The sequence below is a fragment of the Heloderma suspectum genome, chromosome 13, assembly GCF_057233095.1.
Source record: "Heloderma suspectum isolate Gila_16-S chromosome 13, 16-S_ref, whole genome shotgun sequence".
Taxonomy (NCBI): Eukaryota; Metazoa; Chordata; class Lepidosauria; order Squamata; family Helodermatidae; genus Heloderma; species Heloderma suspectum.
Genome location: NC_139470.1, coordinates 5,621,121 through 5,638,219, shown reverse-complemented (window position 1 = coordinate 5,638,219; position 17,099 = coordinate 5,621,121). Strand labels below are relative to the sequence as shown.

The 17,099-nt window shown below is 47.9% G+C and overlaps 1 protein-coding gene across 7 annotated transcripts in view; it reads right to left on the bottom strand.

Annotated features, from left to right (window-relative positions):
* Nucleotides 1-17,099, bottom strand: part of CAMKK2 (calcium/calmodulin dependent protein kinase kinase 2) — a 50,425-nt gene that overhangs the window by 30,202 nt on the left and 3,124 nt on the right. For 4 of the 7 annotated variants that reach the window (XM_084819859.1, XM_084819861.1, XM_084819860.1 and 1 more), the window contains exons 1-2: nt 13,075-13,217; nt 433-1,003 (exon numbers count right to left, since the gene is read on the bottom strand). In XM_084819859.1, coding sequence (XP_084675985.1) covers nt 433-951 — 519 coding nt within the window. In that variant the 5' untranslated portion in view covers nt 952-1,003; nt 13,075-13,217. Of the gene's footprint in view, nt 1-432; nt 1,004-12,175; nt 12,717-13,074; nt 13,218-17,099 lie in introns of those variants that run through there. The other 3 variants (XM_084819857.1, XM_084819858.1, XM_084819863.1) reach the window with 2 other exon arrangements.

The following is a 17,099-nucleotide window of genomic DNA, read 5'->3' as shown; positions in this document are numbered from 1 at the left end:
ACGGATGGCAATGGAAGTGCAGGAATGAAAGAAATACAGGACTGGAAGGCCCTTCCACCCAAACCCCCTCCCCAAATTCTTGAAAACCAAACCACATCTCTTGTGCACCTTGAAAAAAAAGAAAGGTCCAGAGCCAAGCTATGCACTGGACACCACTAACCCATATGATGTGGAACAACTAATGCACCACTAGACTGTCCCTAAGTTAATTGGATGACACTAAAGTGCCTTGCAGTACATTATAGGGTTATCTGCTCACGATCAGCAGTGGGCACTGTTGCTCAGCTCACCTTGGCTATGAGAAATGTTTAAGGAACGTCAATGCTCACAGAAGCCTCTAAAACGACAGGGCACACAACAACTGTTGCAGTATGGCCTTGAATCACATGTCCATTGTTAAAATACACAAAAAAATAAAATGGCTTCTCTTACCTGCAATCCTGTGATAGACACTCTGTGGGATTCTATTGTCGGCCTCCGGGGCAGACGAGGAGAAGAGTGTGGCGACGTAATGGGGGAATATGGAAGAGAAGGATAAATGTAGCGTCCGTTGACACCCGTGTTGCTACCAGGTGACTGAACTGACTGAGACCTCTCCTGGAGAGAGAGTTTGCGACTTGAAAGGTTCAGTTTGATTTGGGGTTCCCTCTTCTCTCTTGAAGGGCCCCCTGGAGCACCTCCAAGAAACTCCTGTTGTTCAGGTCCTCTGGGACCCAGCGCCATCAGCTGTTCCTCACACGGCCCCATGGGCTCCTCATCCTCCAGCTCATCCTGCTGGGCCGGTGTGGGCCTGGAAGTAGAACCATACTCCATCACCACCACAAAAGAATCCATCCTGCCTGAGCAGTTAACGTTCAACGTGGACAAGCAACGCAGAAAGTTGGGCGCTTCCTGGGGGTTGCCACGCGGTTCATCGCGGAGACTGAGCCTCTCGACGACACATGTTGTCATGATGTGCTTGCCAGCTTCATTCCAGTGGTGTGGTGGCCAGCTCCGTGGGACGCTAGATCAGAACAACAGAGGCAAAACCGTTAATGGCACAGAGACAGTATTCTGCTCCGACATCAGTGTTACTGTGAGCCAGGAGCTACCGGAGTTAGAACTGGAACCCACAGATCTGGGAACCGTTGCCCCATGGGTTGAATCACCAGAACTACGGCTTGGGAGTGCCCGTTAGACCAAGGGCGGGGGAGCCTTTTTATGTCGAGGGGCACATTCCCTGAGCGGTAATCTGTCGGCGGCTATGTGCTACAGCCAAAAGGGGGCAAAGTGACAGTCACACTACCCAATAACCAAAGTTCTCTAATAGCATTTGACATGTCTCCGTGTGTTTGATGACACCTCAGCCCCCAGACTTTAATTTATGGGTTTCTCCCCCCAGACAATCTCTCAGCACTGAGGACCCCATTATAACAAAGACTTTTGTTAGAATAAAACACGATCTTATTTTTGAGGTGGTGAAGAAACCATCAGCATAAAAAGGAAGGACTATTACATTTAATTTTTGTCCCCTTTTCCTTTCTTGTCATTTTCTTAACACTTTGGAAAAGCAGTCATCAAAATTAGAGCGACTAATCTAAAATTAAAATTCCTGTTAAAGATGTGCCCTCAAGCCCAGCAACTCTGAATCAGTATAACAGAAAATACACGGCAGATATGATTTAATTTTTTTTTTTAATGGCATGGATGGGTGGTGCAGGCAAACACCTTCTCTTTATAATTACACAATTGCTGTTTCCAAATATTCCATGTTCTCCTAAAGCCAAAATGGCTGATTAACATTATCATCACTACCCTCAAACCACAAAAAAGATACTTTAATTTAAAATGCTAAAATCCAACATTAAAAAGGGGGGAAATTCATATATTTACTAATAGCAATGTCAACTTTCATAGAGCTACAACTTACAGAGAACTGGCACCATCTATGCATGAGTGGAAGCTATCAGCAAGCCAAGGTTTGCAGAAGTACAAATAATTTTTAGAAAAATCAACGTGGGGTGTGGTGGGGGGACACAAAACAGCCCAATAAGAACTGAGTAATCTCAGTGGGCATGGAATCTTTACTTGCTCAGGGGTGGCCCATCCATATAGGAGAACCAGGTGTTTGCCTAGGGCGCCAAATTAAATTTGAGGAAAAAAATACAAATGTAAAAATACAAATAATATTATGAAGTTGTCATTATTTCAATTCCCACGTGCGTACAGAGGGAATATGACTGAGTGAGCAGGGGACTGATTGGGGATGGTGAGGCTAAGGCAGCCTGCCCACCCGCCTAGCTGTGGGATCCAGTCCTTCCGCAGGCGACGCAGGCTATCTTCCTGCTACGCTGCTGCTCCCAGTTGGAGGCAGGGAGTGAGAAGCCTCTTCATTAATAGGGGCAAAATGCTCTCCAAAAACCTCAGCCTAGATCTGCCCTTGGGACTTGGATGCCGATTGCATGGGTCGCCTAGGGTGCCAGTTGCCGGGAGCTAGTGTAGGGCTGCCCCTGGACTTACTGTTCCACAGGAAGGAGAAATGGACAAACTGGGAGGGATGGAACTGGGGCAGGGGGCAGGGGGAGGTATTCTTAAAGGGGACATGGCTGGCTGAAACCCTGAATATGCTAACAGTGATCTCATTTCTCCAAGCGTGGATCCTTGTGGAGCAAAAATGGTGCCATCCATGACTCAGAGGGAGGTATCAACCGTTTTGGGGGAATCCAAAGATTTATAGAAGTACCAGAAATCTGTAGAAATAAAAACCCTAATTGGGACACATGCACGCACGCACGCACGCACGTGCACGCACAAAACACAACCAACTGAGTACTGAGCTTGCTGACTGTTGGGGAAAATAACACACAGAGAAAACTATGGAAGGGAAGGGAAAATGGAATGGAGTGTCAGGAAACCAAACCTGAACTGGAGTGCTCCGTACTGCAACATTTTGTTGCAGGTGCCACTTCTAATAAATTATGCTCATCGGCAGTTAACAAACAAACACCAAACTCCTTCAAGTGTAGATGCACATTCCTAGAAACTACTAGAAGCCCCACAAGATGGATTCAAGTCCATGAAAGGGTAGTAGATTCTCTGCAGCCCAACTTTCTGTCCAACATGAGGTTTCGATGGCTCCAAGCCTGAGTACAGCCCTCGACCGTGAGGTACAATTTGCAGCTTTGACTGTTAGATGTCTCCACATTAAAGACTTTTCTAGCAATCAGGGTATCTTGAACTCTGCACGTACCAAACCAGGCATATACATGGCTACAGAGGTTCATTTTATTATTTTTATTTTAGGACGTATTATCCTTTCCAATGACAAATGGTGCCTATTCCCAAGTAAATGCATTTGGGATCAGGCAGCAGAAGCAAAATCCATTTTATTCCTATAGTCACGATGGTGCTATAATTTAAGTGAGTTTAAAATGCAAAACTGCACATGCTCAGAGTACTGCTTTTTTAAAATATCAAGGCTGGCAAACAGGTTTCTGTTCTGTTTCATCTTGTTTGCTCTAACATATCAGGAACGTAGAACCAGAGGTGAAGCACGGAATGGTGGGGAGAAGACAAAAGTATGAAACAAATGTACATCTACCCCCTGCCCCCGCCTGATAATTAAGTTCAGGGTTTTAAAAAAGCTGCACCACCTTGGGGGGAATCTTGGATTATGCATCTATCAAAATTCAGGTGTCTGTAAAACTAGACTGACAATTGTGAGGATGCCGTGAGTGAGTGAATCCGCTAGCAAGGCCAATGTACGTTTTTCCTCATGGCTAGACAGGGCCTTTAATCTGTTCTTTGCAAGTCAAGAAAATGAAACATGCAATACATTACGAGTTTTACATTATTATCCTCCATTTATCTTGAGATGCTTAAGAGGAGGACTCCAGTTTAGAGCAATCTATCTTGTATCAAATCTTCAATCCATTTGGCAAATGTCTTTCCGGGCCCGCTTTTTCTTTGAGTGGTTAGGCCCACTTAAAGCCAAAGTGAACCCAGACGTTACATTAAATAGCTACCTTGAGGGAGAAATATAGCATTTTCTTGCTAAAGCTTGCTGGAAATGCAGGTATGTACAGGAATAAAACAGAGACAGTGAACAGGGCCAATAAAGCACTCTGGAAATAAACAGTGCCCAAGATTTAAAGGCTACTATATCATACCCTCCACTTATGTCTATTTAATAGGTAGAGGATTTATTTAAACATTTATATCCTGCCAATTACTTTGTGGTTAGATACCCAAGTCTTGGGTTCGTGTGCTCCTTTTCTGGTGTCAGAACCACCAAACTGGTTTATGTCTACCTGCAAACCAGGATCAAAAACCAGGATCAAATTGTAGTTTCCAATCCTTGTTTGCAGGTTCGGAAAAAAACAGTAAAACTATGATTTGCCTCAAAGCAGGAAAGAAGAGAGGAAAAGTGCCTGCCCACACTTTAAGATCAGAAAGAGAGGCCCTTCTCATTTGCCCACCTGTGAGAGCAGTCAGGTGGGTGATCACATGTGAGAGGGCCTTCTCTGCAGCGGTCCCACAACTTTGGAACAAGGTGCCATCGGAAGTCTGCCATGCTCTGTCATTGCAAACTTTTAAGAAGGATTGAAAACAGATTATTTTACTGTGTCCTTCTCTCGATATGACTGCTATTGTTGTTGCTACTGCTGTTAACATTGTTGCTGATTTTATTGTTGGCTTTTATTGTTTTTTATGTTTTTATCACTTTTAATATTTTAACTGTTTTTATGTATTTTATTGCTGTAAGCTGCCTTGGGAGGGCTTCTGCCCTGGAAGGCGGCCAAGAAATGTTTTAAACAATGAAATAAATAAATAAAGTGTGGGGAGCATGCAGGTCCGAGAGTCCAGCTAGATAAATTCATGTAACACCAAATCATGGTTTATTGTTATGTCAAAACCACTTCAGCATCTGTTTCCAAATGACGGTCTTCCCCAGCTTGGACATTAACAGGGTACAATGGGCAGTAATGGGAGACGAGGGTGCTCTTTGTACAAAGAGCTTTGGAACTTGCCTAGGGCCACACACATCCACAGGGGCAGCGTAGCCAGGAGCTGGTTTGCGTTGTGAATAGCGGGGCAATGAGCACATTGGTGTCTGGGCTGCCTGAGTGGCTAAGAGATTTCTGGACAAGAGGAAGAGGATGCTGGGATATTGTGGAACTGGATGGCAGTGACTGTGAATCCGATATTACCCGTGCACTTGCTTCTGCACCCTCAAAGTGCCAGTGCGGCCTGTGCATTTCTAAATAAGCAGAGACCACCATTACAGCGGCCACATGCCCTACAGTACAGAGAACAGTCCTCTGTTTGAAGGGCTGTCAAAGTCCGGATTAAAGACCCACAAGAAGGGAGAGCAGGAGCCTTTAAGGAGCCCCTCAACAGTTTGCACCTGGAGAGAAGGCGGAGCAGCCACACAGGTCACCAGGTCACAATTTTCCCCACTATGATGAGATGTGTATAGCTACTATAGATGTATCTATTATATCTATTGTAGATCTATCTCTATCTATCTCTATTATGTCTATTGAAATGATGGTTATCATTTCTAAATGTGCATCTGTGCCTATCCACATTGCATACAAATCTGTGTCCTCTTTGCTGGTGATGTGTAAGGTAGGCCACATTAGTCTCTAGTGCGCGAATGCAACCTGTGCCTCTTCAAACCAGTTAGGGACATTTTATTGCAAATGAGGATGTCAACAAAGTATTTTTTTAAGGCGGTGGGGGGAACGATGGTATGACCCCATGTAGCTAACCCGTATGTAGCGAGTGGCAAATCCAGAGCAAATGCCTAGTGTACAAGCACTCAGCCCTAGCCTACATGCCTGCGTATCACATCAAGTGCATTTGTGGCATAGATTTTGCTGCTGGCGCTGGATCTGCTGCTTTCATAACAGACAAAAGCTTGTCAGCCCATCACAACTGCACTTTAGAGCTAAATCCCATAAATGGATTACACACACACACACACACACACACACACACACACAAGCAGATGGCCCCCAAAAGCTGGTTTCACCTTTTCTTTGGGGTCTGCATTGCAGGAACCCTGCCAGCCATTGTTTATAAATAGTCTACTCTGTTAACTGGGAACAGTGCCCATAGGCCTGCCCTGAGAGCTGCTGCCATGACCCCCTACCCTTCACTGAAGCCCACATCAAAAACCGCACCAAAAAAGGAAGCAGATTGGCAGGGGGCAATGTAGAAGGAGGAAGTGGGGTCAGATTAGCACCAGAAAGGAAATAGGAGGAAAGTAATAAAGCCAGTTGTAAAGACAGACACAGGCAGCCCTCTGAGGAGAGCAATTTGTAAAAAATGAATTCCCAGCATGTATATGGCGCTGACTGAGAACTCCAAATACGTGATTGCAACAGCTTGAACAATGAGCATTGTAAGGTAGGCTAGTTTCACTCGCCCCTTTCTCTGGAATTGCCATGTGTTGTTCACTCACTTCTTCCAGAGCAGCCAAACAAAGTCATTGTCAAAATCTTGCAGTCCGGTATTTTCCGTGCTGTCCACTGCGGTTGTTTTCACACCAGGTTTGTGGCGATTTATTTATTTAGCAATACAGTGCAATTGTAGAATTATGGACAGGTAGGCGCTATGGAGGCTTTTCCAGGGTTCCTGTGCCTTTGAATAAAAGCTTCCTCTTTGCAGGCTCTGGTGGTTTTATTGCTTCCGGTTGAGTGGAGCTGAGGGATTAGTGCTTAATAGTCTCTCTTCATTGCCCCAGTATCAGTTTTGTTCCCAGGACAGGAGCAGGCTTTGAATACTAACAAGTGGTTCTCCTGAGGCAGATATGTCAGTGTGGAACTGGGACAGTACAAACTTTGGAGGCGACTGGTCAGAGTCACCACATTAATTCCCCACAATGCTCCTGATGTAGTGTTGCTCCAGGGCATTGTGGGAAATTAATATGGGAGAGGCTTGTAATTGGCCTCTTGATCAGTTTCAAGGTTGAGTCCTTAGCCTGTTTTTACCTCCAGTGACAAAAAGGCTAAGGTTTGCCCTCCTTGAAGCCTAGCAGTTACTAATTGAAACTGGTCTGAGACATACTCCAAGCAAGTAATATTGCCTCACAGACAGTACACCACGGTATTTGAACTACTGCCTTTAAAATTTCCATCGCGTGTGCTGATTTCCGCTCCCACCAGCCACCTATAAAGCCCAAGAAAAGAGCCACTTTACTGTGGCCCTCACCTTGCAGCATTACTCTGCTACATGAGCCAGCAGCTTTTATCTGTTTTTAATGAGGTTAATACAGCATCTGTTATGATGCTTTCTGTTCCCATTAGAGTTCTAAGTCTACCCAACCCCCCAACTATCCAGGCAGTTGCTCAAAAGCTTACAGATGTTTACTTTTATTTCTTTCTTTTAAAAAAGATATTCAGTGCTGATTTACTTGGTTAATGCCAAAACTCAGTTATAAAAACACTGGCCACTGTTTTGAGAGAAAACACTGGACATGGGGAGCTAAATTGCCTGGATTTAAAAAAAATTAACAAAGAGATCAACTCAGATGAGCTTTCCGAAACTATGCAGAGAGACAGACAGAGACAGGTAGAATGTGAAAACAGCCCCAATTGTCTAAACTGACAATACTGGGGGAAAGGTAAATAGTTCAGTGGCAGAGCACCTACTTTGCATGCAAAGGCCCCAGTCCCAGTTCCCAGCATCTCCAGGTAGAGCTGGGAAAACTTCTGCCTGAACCCCTGGAGAACCATTGCTGCCAGTCAGTGTCGACAATACTGGGCCAGATGGCCCAAGGGTCTGGCTCAGTATGAGGCAACTTCCTAGGTTCCTATGACTGGAACTCTCTGTAAGAGAGCTTCGGCCATTGGGCAGTATAGAAATAAAACAAACAAACAAACAAACAAACTGGCACTGGCTCTCTGGGGTTTCAGACAAGAGTTTTCCCCAGCCTTATCTTAAAAGAGGGACGGTGGGTATTGAATCAGGGACCTCCTGTGTGCAAAGTAGCCACTGAGCTACAGAATCTCCCTTCAGGGTAGGCTGAACCCATCTACCCAGCTTACTAGTTTTCTCTGTGCATTGATGATAGGCAGGGCTCGCCCTGCCATTAGTCGAAGTGAGGCAGTCACCTTAGGCGGCAGATACTGAGAAGTGGCAGCAAGGTGCTGGAGGAGAGAGCTGTGCACCATTCAGCTTGCCTTGTGCCCCCTAAGATAGCCTGCTGCCTGGAGGTGTGATGGAAGATGCTGTCTCATTGCCAGTGTTGAAGCAAGATACAACTGCCAGTCCATTTAGCTGTTGTACGTGGAATGGGAGGGAGCACCATCTTGTCTTCTGCCGCAGGCAGCAAAATGTCTTGAGCCGGCCCTGACAATGGTGTGGTCAGATGCAAGAAGGGTACAGCAGGGCTCCTGTGCTGTTAGTGGTTCAGATACACCTGCTGAAACTCCCTCTATTGCACAGCTATTAAAGGCACAGGAGGAACCCCCGTCCTCTTCTGCATCTGGTCACCCTAATATGAGAGAGAAAGAGAGAGAGAGAGAACTCCTATGGGAGCATTCAAGCAAGCAGGAACCTGAATTCCACCAAGGGCCCTTTGAGTTTGCAGACTGTGCAAGATGGTCCTCAGAGAGCTCCCATGCACTTGGTGCAACAATTAAGCCAGAAGGACTGGGGGGGGGGGAGAGAAGAGAAAAAACAGCAGCCCACATGCCAGCCACACGCCTTGACAACATTGCACAAGCCACGTGCACTTCAGGAGCAGTTAGACTACAGTCAACTCATGGGAATGTTGAGAATCTGCAGAGATAACACGTTGCAGCTTGCAAAGAAGAAAAAAGAGGGAGAGATAAAACAGAAGAGAACAAGGACAAAAAAAGGGAGAGAATCAACTGGAGAAGGGAAGCACAAGAAGTCCTGCTTGAAGAAATTCATTATTATTATTTTTAAAGGGACAACCAGATTCTTTGTTTCCTCTTCAATTTATCTATCACAATTCCCATGCTCCGAGCACACAAGGTTGCTCTATTCACTAGACTCCGATCATCTTCTGCAGGATTCAGAAACAGCCATTTTGTTCAATGCACACATACACACACCCACACACATCTCTCTCTCTCTCTTTCTCTCTCTCTCTCTCTCTCTCACTCACACACACACACACACACACACACACCTGTGAAATCTTCAAGGACCCAGATAATGGGGTCTGTTGAAACACAATGGCATGAAACACATTTTTTTGACCCCAGGCTGATATACAGAAAAGCAATACCCAAGGCTGCCACAAGATAACTGAAAGAAAGCCTTCACTCATTAAAGAAGTCTACCATTATGAACAGTGCAGAGTGGGGGATATTGTTCTCCATCTCTTAGAATACTAGAGCTCAGGATGGGGTGGGGGCATCAAGCCAACTAGTGCAAGCAAAGGACTGACAAAAAGGCGAGTGCTTCCTCGCGCAACTCATAAGGAACTTGTAAAATGCATTCCTGCAAGAATAGATGTGTGGGATGGCCACTAGGCTTTCATTTTTTAAGGATCAGGGCTTTTAAAAGGGGGAAGGACTGTGGCTCAGAATCCCTGCCTTGTATGAACAGGTCCCAGGTTTGATCCCCGGCATCTCCAGGTAGGGCTGGAAAAACTCCTGCCTGAAACTCAGGTGAGCCATTGCTGCCAGTTAGTGCCAACAATACTGGGCTAGATGGACCAAGGGTCTGACCCAGTACAGGGCAGCTACCTGTGATCAGAGAGGACAGCACAAAATAGACCCACCCTGAACAGGGGCACTATATTTTTCTAGACACAAGGCGCTGGGAACAAATAAGAATCTGGCACTCTGCTGCTGAGCACCCAGAGGCAGCTGGGTGACCACTTTTGGAAAACTGGATGCTGCATGATCCTGACCTTATCCAGCAAGGCAAAGCACAGAAGATCAAAACGTGCATTAGGGAGCAATCCTATGACTACTAGACAGAGGCTAGATGGCCATAGGATATCCTGTTTTCCAGGAACCAGAGAACCGACCTCTGTCCAATTCAGCCCTGTCCTCCACACTCGCAAGACGAGCGCAGAGTGGCCAAAAAGGGGCATGTCTGGGGGCGTTCTGGGGCAAGGAGGGCAGAAATGCCTGTGTAGAGCAGCCTCCTCCCCCACTCAGCCCTCCCGTGGCTAGACAGCTGCTATTGGCTGTCTAGCCGAAAATGCAGGGCAGGCGAAGCGCGGAGGGAACGATCCCCTCCATGCTTCTCCTGCCCTGCTTTGGATAGGTGGTCGCCTCCGAGTTCGGAGGCAGCCGCCTATCTGGATAGGATTGCACCCTTAGTCATTGTAAAGCGGGCCACTTTCAGCTATCTTCATTTAAAAAAAACTACAAACATTAATAGACTGGTATCTTGGTGGTGTTGATGTTATTTACAACATTTATATACCACTCCACACCTAAGCAGATTCCAGAGTGGTATACAACAAGAGATAAAATGAACAAAAGATAAAAAGAATGAAACCTGATATTAAAATTATTCTTTAAAAAACAGAGTGCCAATAAAACTGAGGCTGGTCAGCCAAGGAAGGCTTCCTGAAAAAGAACTGTTTTCAGAAAACAACCCAGTGTTGGCACCTGCCTGACCTCCAGAGGCAGGGAGTTCCATATACAGTTCTTTATGCTTGATATAGCCTGGAAAGGTTCATGTACAGTCTTCAACAGGGACTGGGAGGGCTGTAAGCTTTTCTTAGAATGACAGTGCACGCACACTCTCTCTCTTTTTAAGAAATCAGGTTTCTAGGCCTCATTGTTGCAGAGGCACTATTTATACACACATTATAAAGTGTGACCACAAAACCACATGGGATGGGGACAGGGGATGGGGGTTATGCAAAAAGAGGTCCATCACATTAAGCACTTTTCTCCCCCTCATGATTTCTAAATGTGAGAGGGCTGTACCATGAAAGCTGCTGTACCAGTCAAGTATTGCCTCAGAACAGGATTACTTGTTTGACTATGACCTCACATCCAAATTACCCTGCAGGGGAAAAAAAATAACACTCCAGGGAGAATGCTAACTCAGCTGGGCTCTGAGGTTGGTGGGTGTGACCCATTAGAGGCCTCTACCACATGTGTCCCTGATTCTTTGAACCAGTGCTAGGAAGTCTATATAAACATTGTCTTTTTGACTTGGCAAAAGGTTATTTGTGGTGACTTCACCACATTCTTGTCACATGAGGAAGATTTATGTGAAGGAGGTGAAGTGAGAAGTTACAGGGGGAGGAGAGGAATTTGATCTTCCATTTTCACTTTGAAACTTTGCTTTGAATACCAGGGCTAGGAAAAGCACTGTCTGTGTTGAGACTGTACCAACCTAATGCCACTATGCAATTCTGAATTAGATGGGGGGGGAGGTTCCACAACCGCCAAACATCTTGGGCAATTTTCAAAAGTGATACTTAAATTGGCAGTTATGTTTTCCATTTGATTCCAATATCAGCCTTGGCTAGAGACTGGGCATTCAGTTTTACATTCCAGACCATGTTAACAACAACGAGGCATGCGCACAGATTTTATCACAACAGTGGTGCTTTTCAGGTCAGGCGTGAGAGCACCCTCCATGTCCCCTTCAGTGCATTTTGCCACTAGGTTTGCCAGCTGATGGGGTGGGGAGGTAGGAAACACAGTCTGACTTGTCTACCTGATGTAGAAAAAGTGGCAAGTGAGGCCATTCACAACACAGTGACAACCCTTATAGTTCACCACCCAAGATTCATACTTGCTGCTCTAATGACTAAAAACAGCTTTTTAAATTATTTTTTCCTCCCAACACACCTGCCAAGACACAACCATTGCTAGAAAGTCACTCAGTCACCAATTCAGTCCTCCAAATGATAACCCTTAATCACACCATCACTCAATTCTTCCTTGCCAGTCTGACAGAATAAAGTAGCAACCACAAATACCAGATCTCTCTAGGTCTTTTTTCTTGGATTTCTGTTATCTACGCTGCTAAGGAGGTCAGCGAGAGATCCAGCACAGCAGAGCTCAAATATTTTCCCATTAATGGCTCCCCTATAAAAATTCCAGCACAACCCGAAAACCTCAAACTCGTGACTAACTGCCAAGCTCTCCATCCTTCCCTCCCCACACAACTTGACCTCATCTCCATGCCCTGAACACCACACCAGACCCTTCCTTCCCAAGGATCTGCCTGGACCTACCTTCCCTGGTCAGCCAGACCCTGGATTTTCCATCCTTGGAAGAAGAAGAAAAAGCCACCCACAAGAGTTCAACCCCCTGACAAAAAAAGCAAACAAAACTTTGAAATATTGGATGATCCAAATAAAACCAATGCAGCTGTTGACAGATTATTTTTCCTCCTTAGGGAGAGTTACTGTATGAGTGCAGAAAATAAAACAAAAAAATTGGATGGAGTTCTAAAATGCCATTTAAAAAAAAACCAGAAGGCGTGGGAGTCACCCCACCCCTGGTGTCCCAGTTTCCCAAGTGGCATCTCATTTAGATGCTGACAAGGACCAGGGCTGCTTTGCTTCCAAGACCAGATGCTGTGGTGCTAGTACATGGGCATATGCACGCAATGCATTTTTTTAAAACCAGAATGAGATGGTGTTTAGAGACCCTTCTGTCTCATAGATGCCTAGATGGTTAGGGCTAGGCGTCCTTATAAAACGATCTGATACATCTGATGAAGTGGACAGCATCCAAGAAAGCTTGTGCCAGCCTACAGGGCACATTTACTCTGGCAAAAGCTTTCGTGGACGCCGCCTTTAAGGTGCCACAAGACTCTTTGTTTTTGCTGCAACAGACTCACCCAAGGCCACTCACTCCTCTGCAAACTCATAAAATTAATCTCTCTCTTTTGCAGCCATTTCACCCCCAGCCCTCTGCTGTTCCCCCTTTCCGCCCAGCATGTCAGAATCATGGAGCCAGCTGAGCTATTCTTTTTAAAATCCCTCCCGCCCAAATGCACCAAAACAAGGCAAGGCAAGGCAAGGCAAGGCAAGGCAAGGCAAGGCAAGGGGGGGGGGGATGCACCATCCCTTTAAAAAGAAAAGCATCCAACGCCTCCCTTCCCCCTGGCAGCTTGCAGGCAGCTTACCCGCCCGTGGTGGCTCCTGCTAGGCGAGAGAACAGCCGCTCCTGCGGAACCTGTGCGGGGTCTCCATTGCGCCGCCAGCAGCGGCAGCCATCCGCCCTTCTCCAGGCGCCCCAGATGCTGGCAGCTGCGCGCCGATTGGCTGCGCCGCGGAGCTTTTCCTGTCCAAAAAGTGAGAGTCGCCTCCGAGCAGCTCGGCGCTGACTGGCTAAGCCGCACCGCCGAGAGAGGCTCCGACTGGTCCAGATGTGGAGGCGGCTGCGCCGGGCGCAGGCCGCCTCTGCCTCCCCCCGCCCGTTCTTGTTCGGCTTTCCAGTCTCGCTGTCAGGCTGCAGGAGGCGGGCCGGGGGAGGCCGGCGGCAGAAGTGCCGGCGAGGCGGAGAAGGCCCCCTCCTCCGCAGCAGCGCGCGGAATACGGCGGTAAGACCAGCCCGGAGATGAGAACGAGGGCGGAGGAGGCCTCAGTCATAGTTCTGGAAAAGGCGAGCAACAACGCCCGCGTGCGGGAATGCGCTGGTGTGCCTTCGCACGGGCGACCCCCGAGGTCGGCCCTCCGCGTTGCGCGCAGGGAGGCGGAGAATCTTCAGTCCCGATCGCGAGAGGATAGCAAACCGAAAATTGCAGTGACTGAATAGCTGGCAAACGGATCAGCTTTGCTAGTTGAAACAGAACATAAAGACATCAGAAACAGAACATAAAAACACCAGGAGAGCCCTGCTGGAGCAGACCAAGGCTCCGTCTAGTCCAGCGTTCTGTTCACGCAGCGGCCGGCCAGCTCCTGTGGGAAACCCACAAGCAGGACATGAGCGCAACAGCCCTTACTTTGATACAGCGACATATTAAAATGGATTGGGGTGCAATCCTATTCATGTTCAGACAGCAAAGGCCCTACAACTCCCAGTGTGCCCCAGCCAGCCATGCTGGGAGTTGTAGGACTTCTTTCCTGTCTAAACATGCATGGGATTGCGCTCTTAATGCGTTTTAAAAACGAACAATCCCTGAGGTGCACACCCTCTTAGGATGCATGCCGAGCCCCCGGCGTCTGGGTTTCATGGTCTTGGTGCTGATAGAAGGGCCAGACACACACACACATCCTCTTTAATTATTATATAGACCACCATAGTGCAAAAAACCCGTAATAAGAAAGCATAACACTTTAGTGCATTCGAATCTGCCCCATGGGGACTGTAGCTCAGAGGGAGAGCAGCTGCATGCAAAAGTCCCTGCTATCTCCAAGTAAAAGGACCAGGTGGTAGGTGAAAGGGGAAATCTCTCTCTGCCAAAGGCCTTGGAGAGCGGCTGCCCATCAGTACTGGAGCAGGGGAACAAAGAGTGAGCTGGTATGAGGCAGCTGCCCTGTTCTTCATGCATTAACTCTAGACTCATTCCAACAATCCTGCCAGGTAGGCCACTCTTACTACCCCCCCACATTTGCAGCAACTCCCTGTACAAAGAATCCTCAGTCCTCAGAATACGATTAGAACACAGAGATGGGACTGGCAATGAAATACCCACAGCAATACACACCTATAGCGCTTTAGCATATTCAAAATGCCCCTCACGCAGTAGCTCTGGACTCCTTCCAACAGTCCTGTGAGGTAGGCAGCTACAATTACCCTCCACATTGCACACAGGGAGGCTGAGAGGGTATGGCCTGCCTCAAGCCATCAGACAAATTGGCCCAGGGCATTCTCATCGGAGTATCTTACAGCGCAATTCTTCTGCATAGTTACTCGGAAGTAAGTCCTGTCAGGTTTATTCCCTTGTAAAGGGAACTGCAGCAGCCTTGGCCACTCTAGAGGCAATATTTGTAGACCAAAATAAATAATAAAAACACTAATGGATCTGCCTCTTATGCGTGGGATGGGGTGGCGGGGAAGCAAGCAGGACAGACCTCAGACTACCCAAACCTCACAAAATAGGTGATAGAAACTTGCCAGCGTTTCAAATGCCAAAGGTATTTCGGATGCGAATGAGCTCTTCCCATCCGAGGGGGAATAGCACTGGGTGAGGCCAAGCACGGCCGGACCCGTTTCTGGAGGGGCCTGGCTTGGTGTTACTTTTCAGGCCCAGGGTCTGTTCTTCCTTGGGAAGAGGTTTCAGACTACAGATGGGGGGGGGGTGCCATGATATGGCCAGCTGGCTTTGGAGCTGCGGCCTTCCTAGGGCGCTTTTCGAGCACCGCCGGCCACCAAAGCAAGAGCGGGGGGCACGGTGTGGCGCAGCAGAGAGCGGGCCGGACTATAACCGGGGAGACGCGGGTTCAAATCCCCACTCGGCGGTGAAGCTTGCTGGGCCCGTCGCCATGGCTCGCGCTAGCCCACAAGGCAGCATGCGGCGGCCCCCCAGGCGGAAGATACGGACGGAGAGGGGACGGCGCAGGGGGGCCTTGGTGCGGCCCCTTCAGCACGCGGGCCCAGCGCCCACGCTGAGGGCCCGCTAGGCCTGCTGGCTGCGATTTGGGTGGGGCTGTGCGTCCGTTCTAGGTTTTAGTCAGAACCAGCCAGAACGCCCAAGGGGCTGCACCCTATCTCCAAAACAGGCGCACCCCCTGGGATGGCTCCTTTAGAGGTCTGGCCGGTTCTGACTGAAGCCCAGAATGGATGCACGGCCCCACCGAAATCAGCCCCACCAGCCTCCACGGGCTCCTATGCACGGAAGAGACGTGGCGCCATTTTGACGTTTACCTCTGGCAGTAAAATGTCTTGGGCTGGTCCCGCCGGCGTGAACTGGAGTCGAGGGCAGCCCCCCCCCAAGCTGGAGCCCCCCCAGATGTGTTGGACTGCGACTCCCAATGGCCATGCTAGCTGGGAGTGATGGGGGTTGTAGTCCAACGCCTCTGGAGGGCTCCAGCGTGGGGCGCACTGGTGGCATTGTTGCTTTCTTGGTTTTGCGGTGTTCTATCAGCTCTGCAAACTTGCCGCCAAGAATAACGCCGGAGGGCCTCTGTGCAAGCGAGCGCACGCAGAGGTTGGGTTTTGGGCAGCTGGCTGTGGGTTGGCAGCTTTCAACGGCATCTGATGCAAAGCTGGAGGACCCTTCTGAAAACGCTTGGATGAATTCTGTCAAGAGAATTATTATAAATACTAAAAGCCCCCCAAGCAAAGCAGTGGGTACATCATGACTGAGAGGGTCTCCTGGCTTACTTTTTTTTCCACAAAGGATGAGATGCTCACCTGCATATGGAAGGCTTGCCTGCAATTTTCAAGATCAGTCAAGAAACATTCATTACGTTTTCCTAAGCAGCAGCAGCAGCAACACCCCAACGCGTATCAAGCTTTGCAAATATTCTCCTCTCTCCTCACCCACTTTCACACTCAGCTGCCATAGTTATCAGATCGACACCACACCTGGGGTTAACCATTTAGCGCTGCCGCTTGCTTTTGATTGAAAACCATCAGTAATGTAACTGTGGTGAGGTGAGAAGCACGCCTGTCCTAGACACTGGCTGGAAAGTGCAAAATGGGCACTGGAGAGAACACAACATAACCCCCCCCCCCACACACACACACACAATTATTAAAAATGGTAGATTGTGTTGAGCCTTCTCTTCAGTGTGGAATAATTAAGCATGTTTTCAGAATGGTAGGTGAACATCCAGAAGACATGAATTTGTCCAGAGGCTTAGTAGGGGCAGCATGCTAGGCAAAGCAATGTTACAACTTCTCTATTAAGTTGGTGCCTGCAGCCTAACAGTGAAAGGACTCTTACAACTTTTGAAAAGTGGTGATGGCGGAGGAAAAAAATTCAAAGGCATGTCGCCCTGGCCAGAAGCAACCGCATTGTTTTTTTGTTTTTGTTGTTTTAACAGCTTTCAAGCAGGAGCATTCTGAGAACTAGGAATTTCGGCCATATTTCTTTCAAAGATCCATTCTTCGCTCACAGTGGTGCTGTGGGAGGCTGGGGTAGCATATAGGCCCTAGCCCACATGACTAACGTGGCATCGCAAAAGGATCACTTCCTCAGACCCTTCCACTCATCCCAATACTGCGGACAATATTTATGAAGTGGTTATCCCCCCCCTTAAG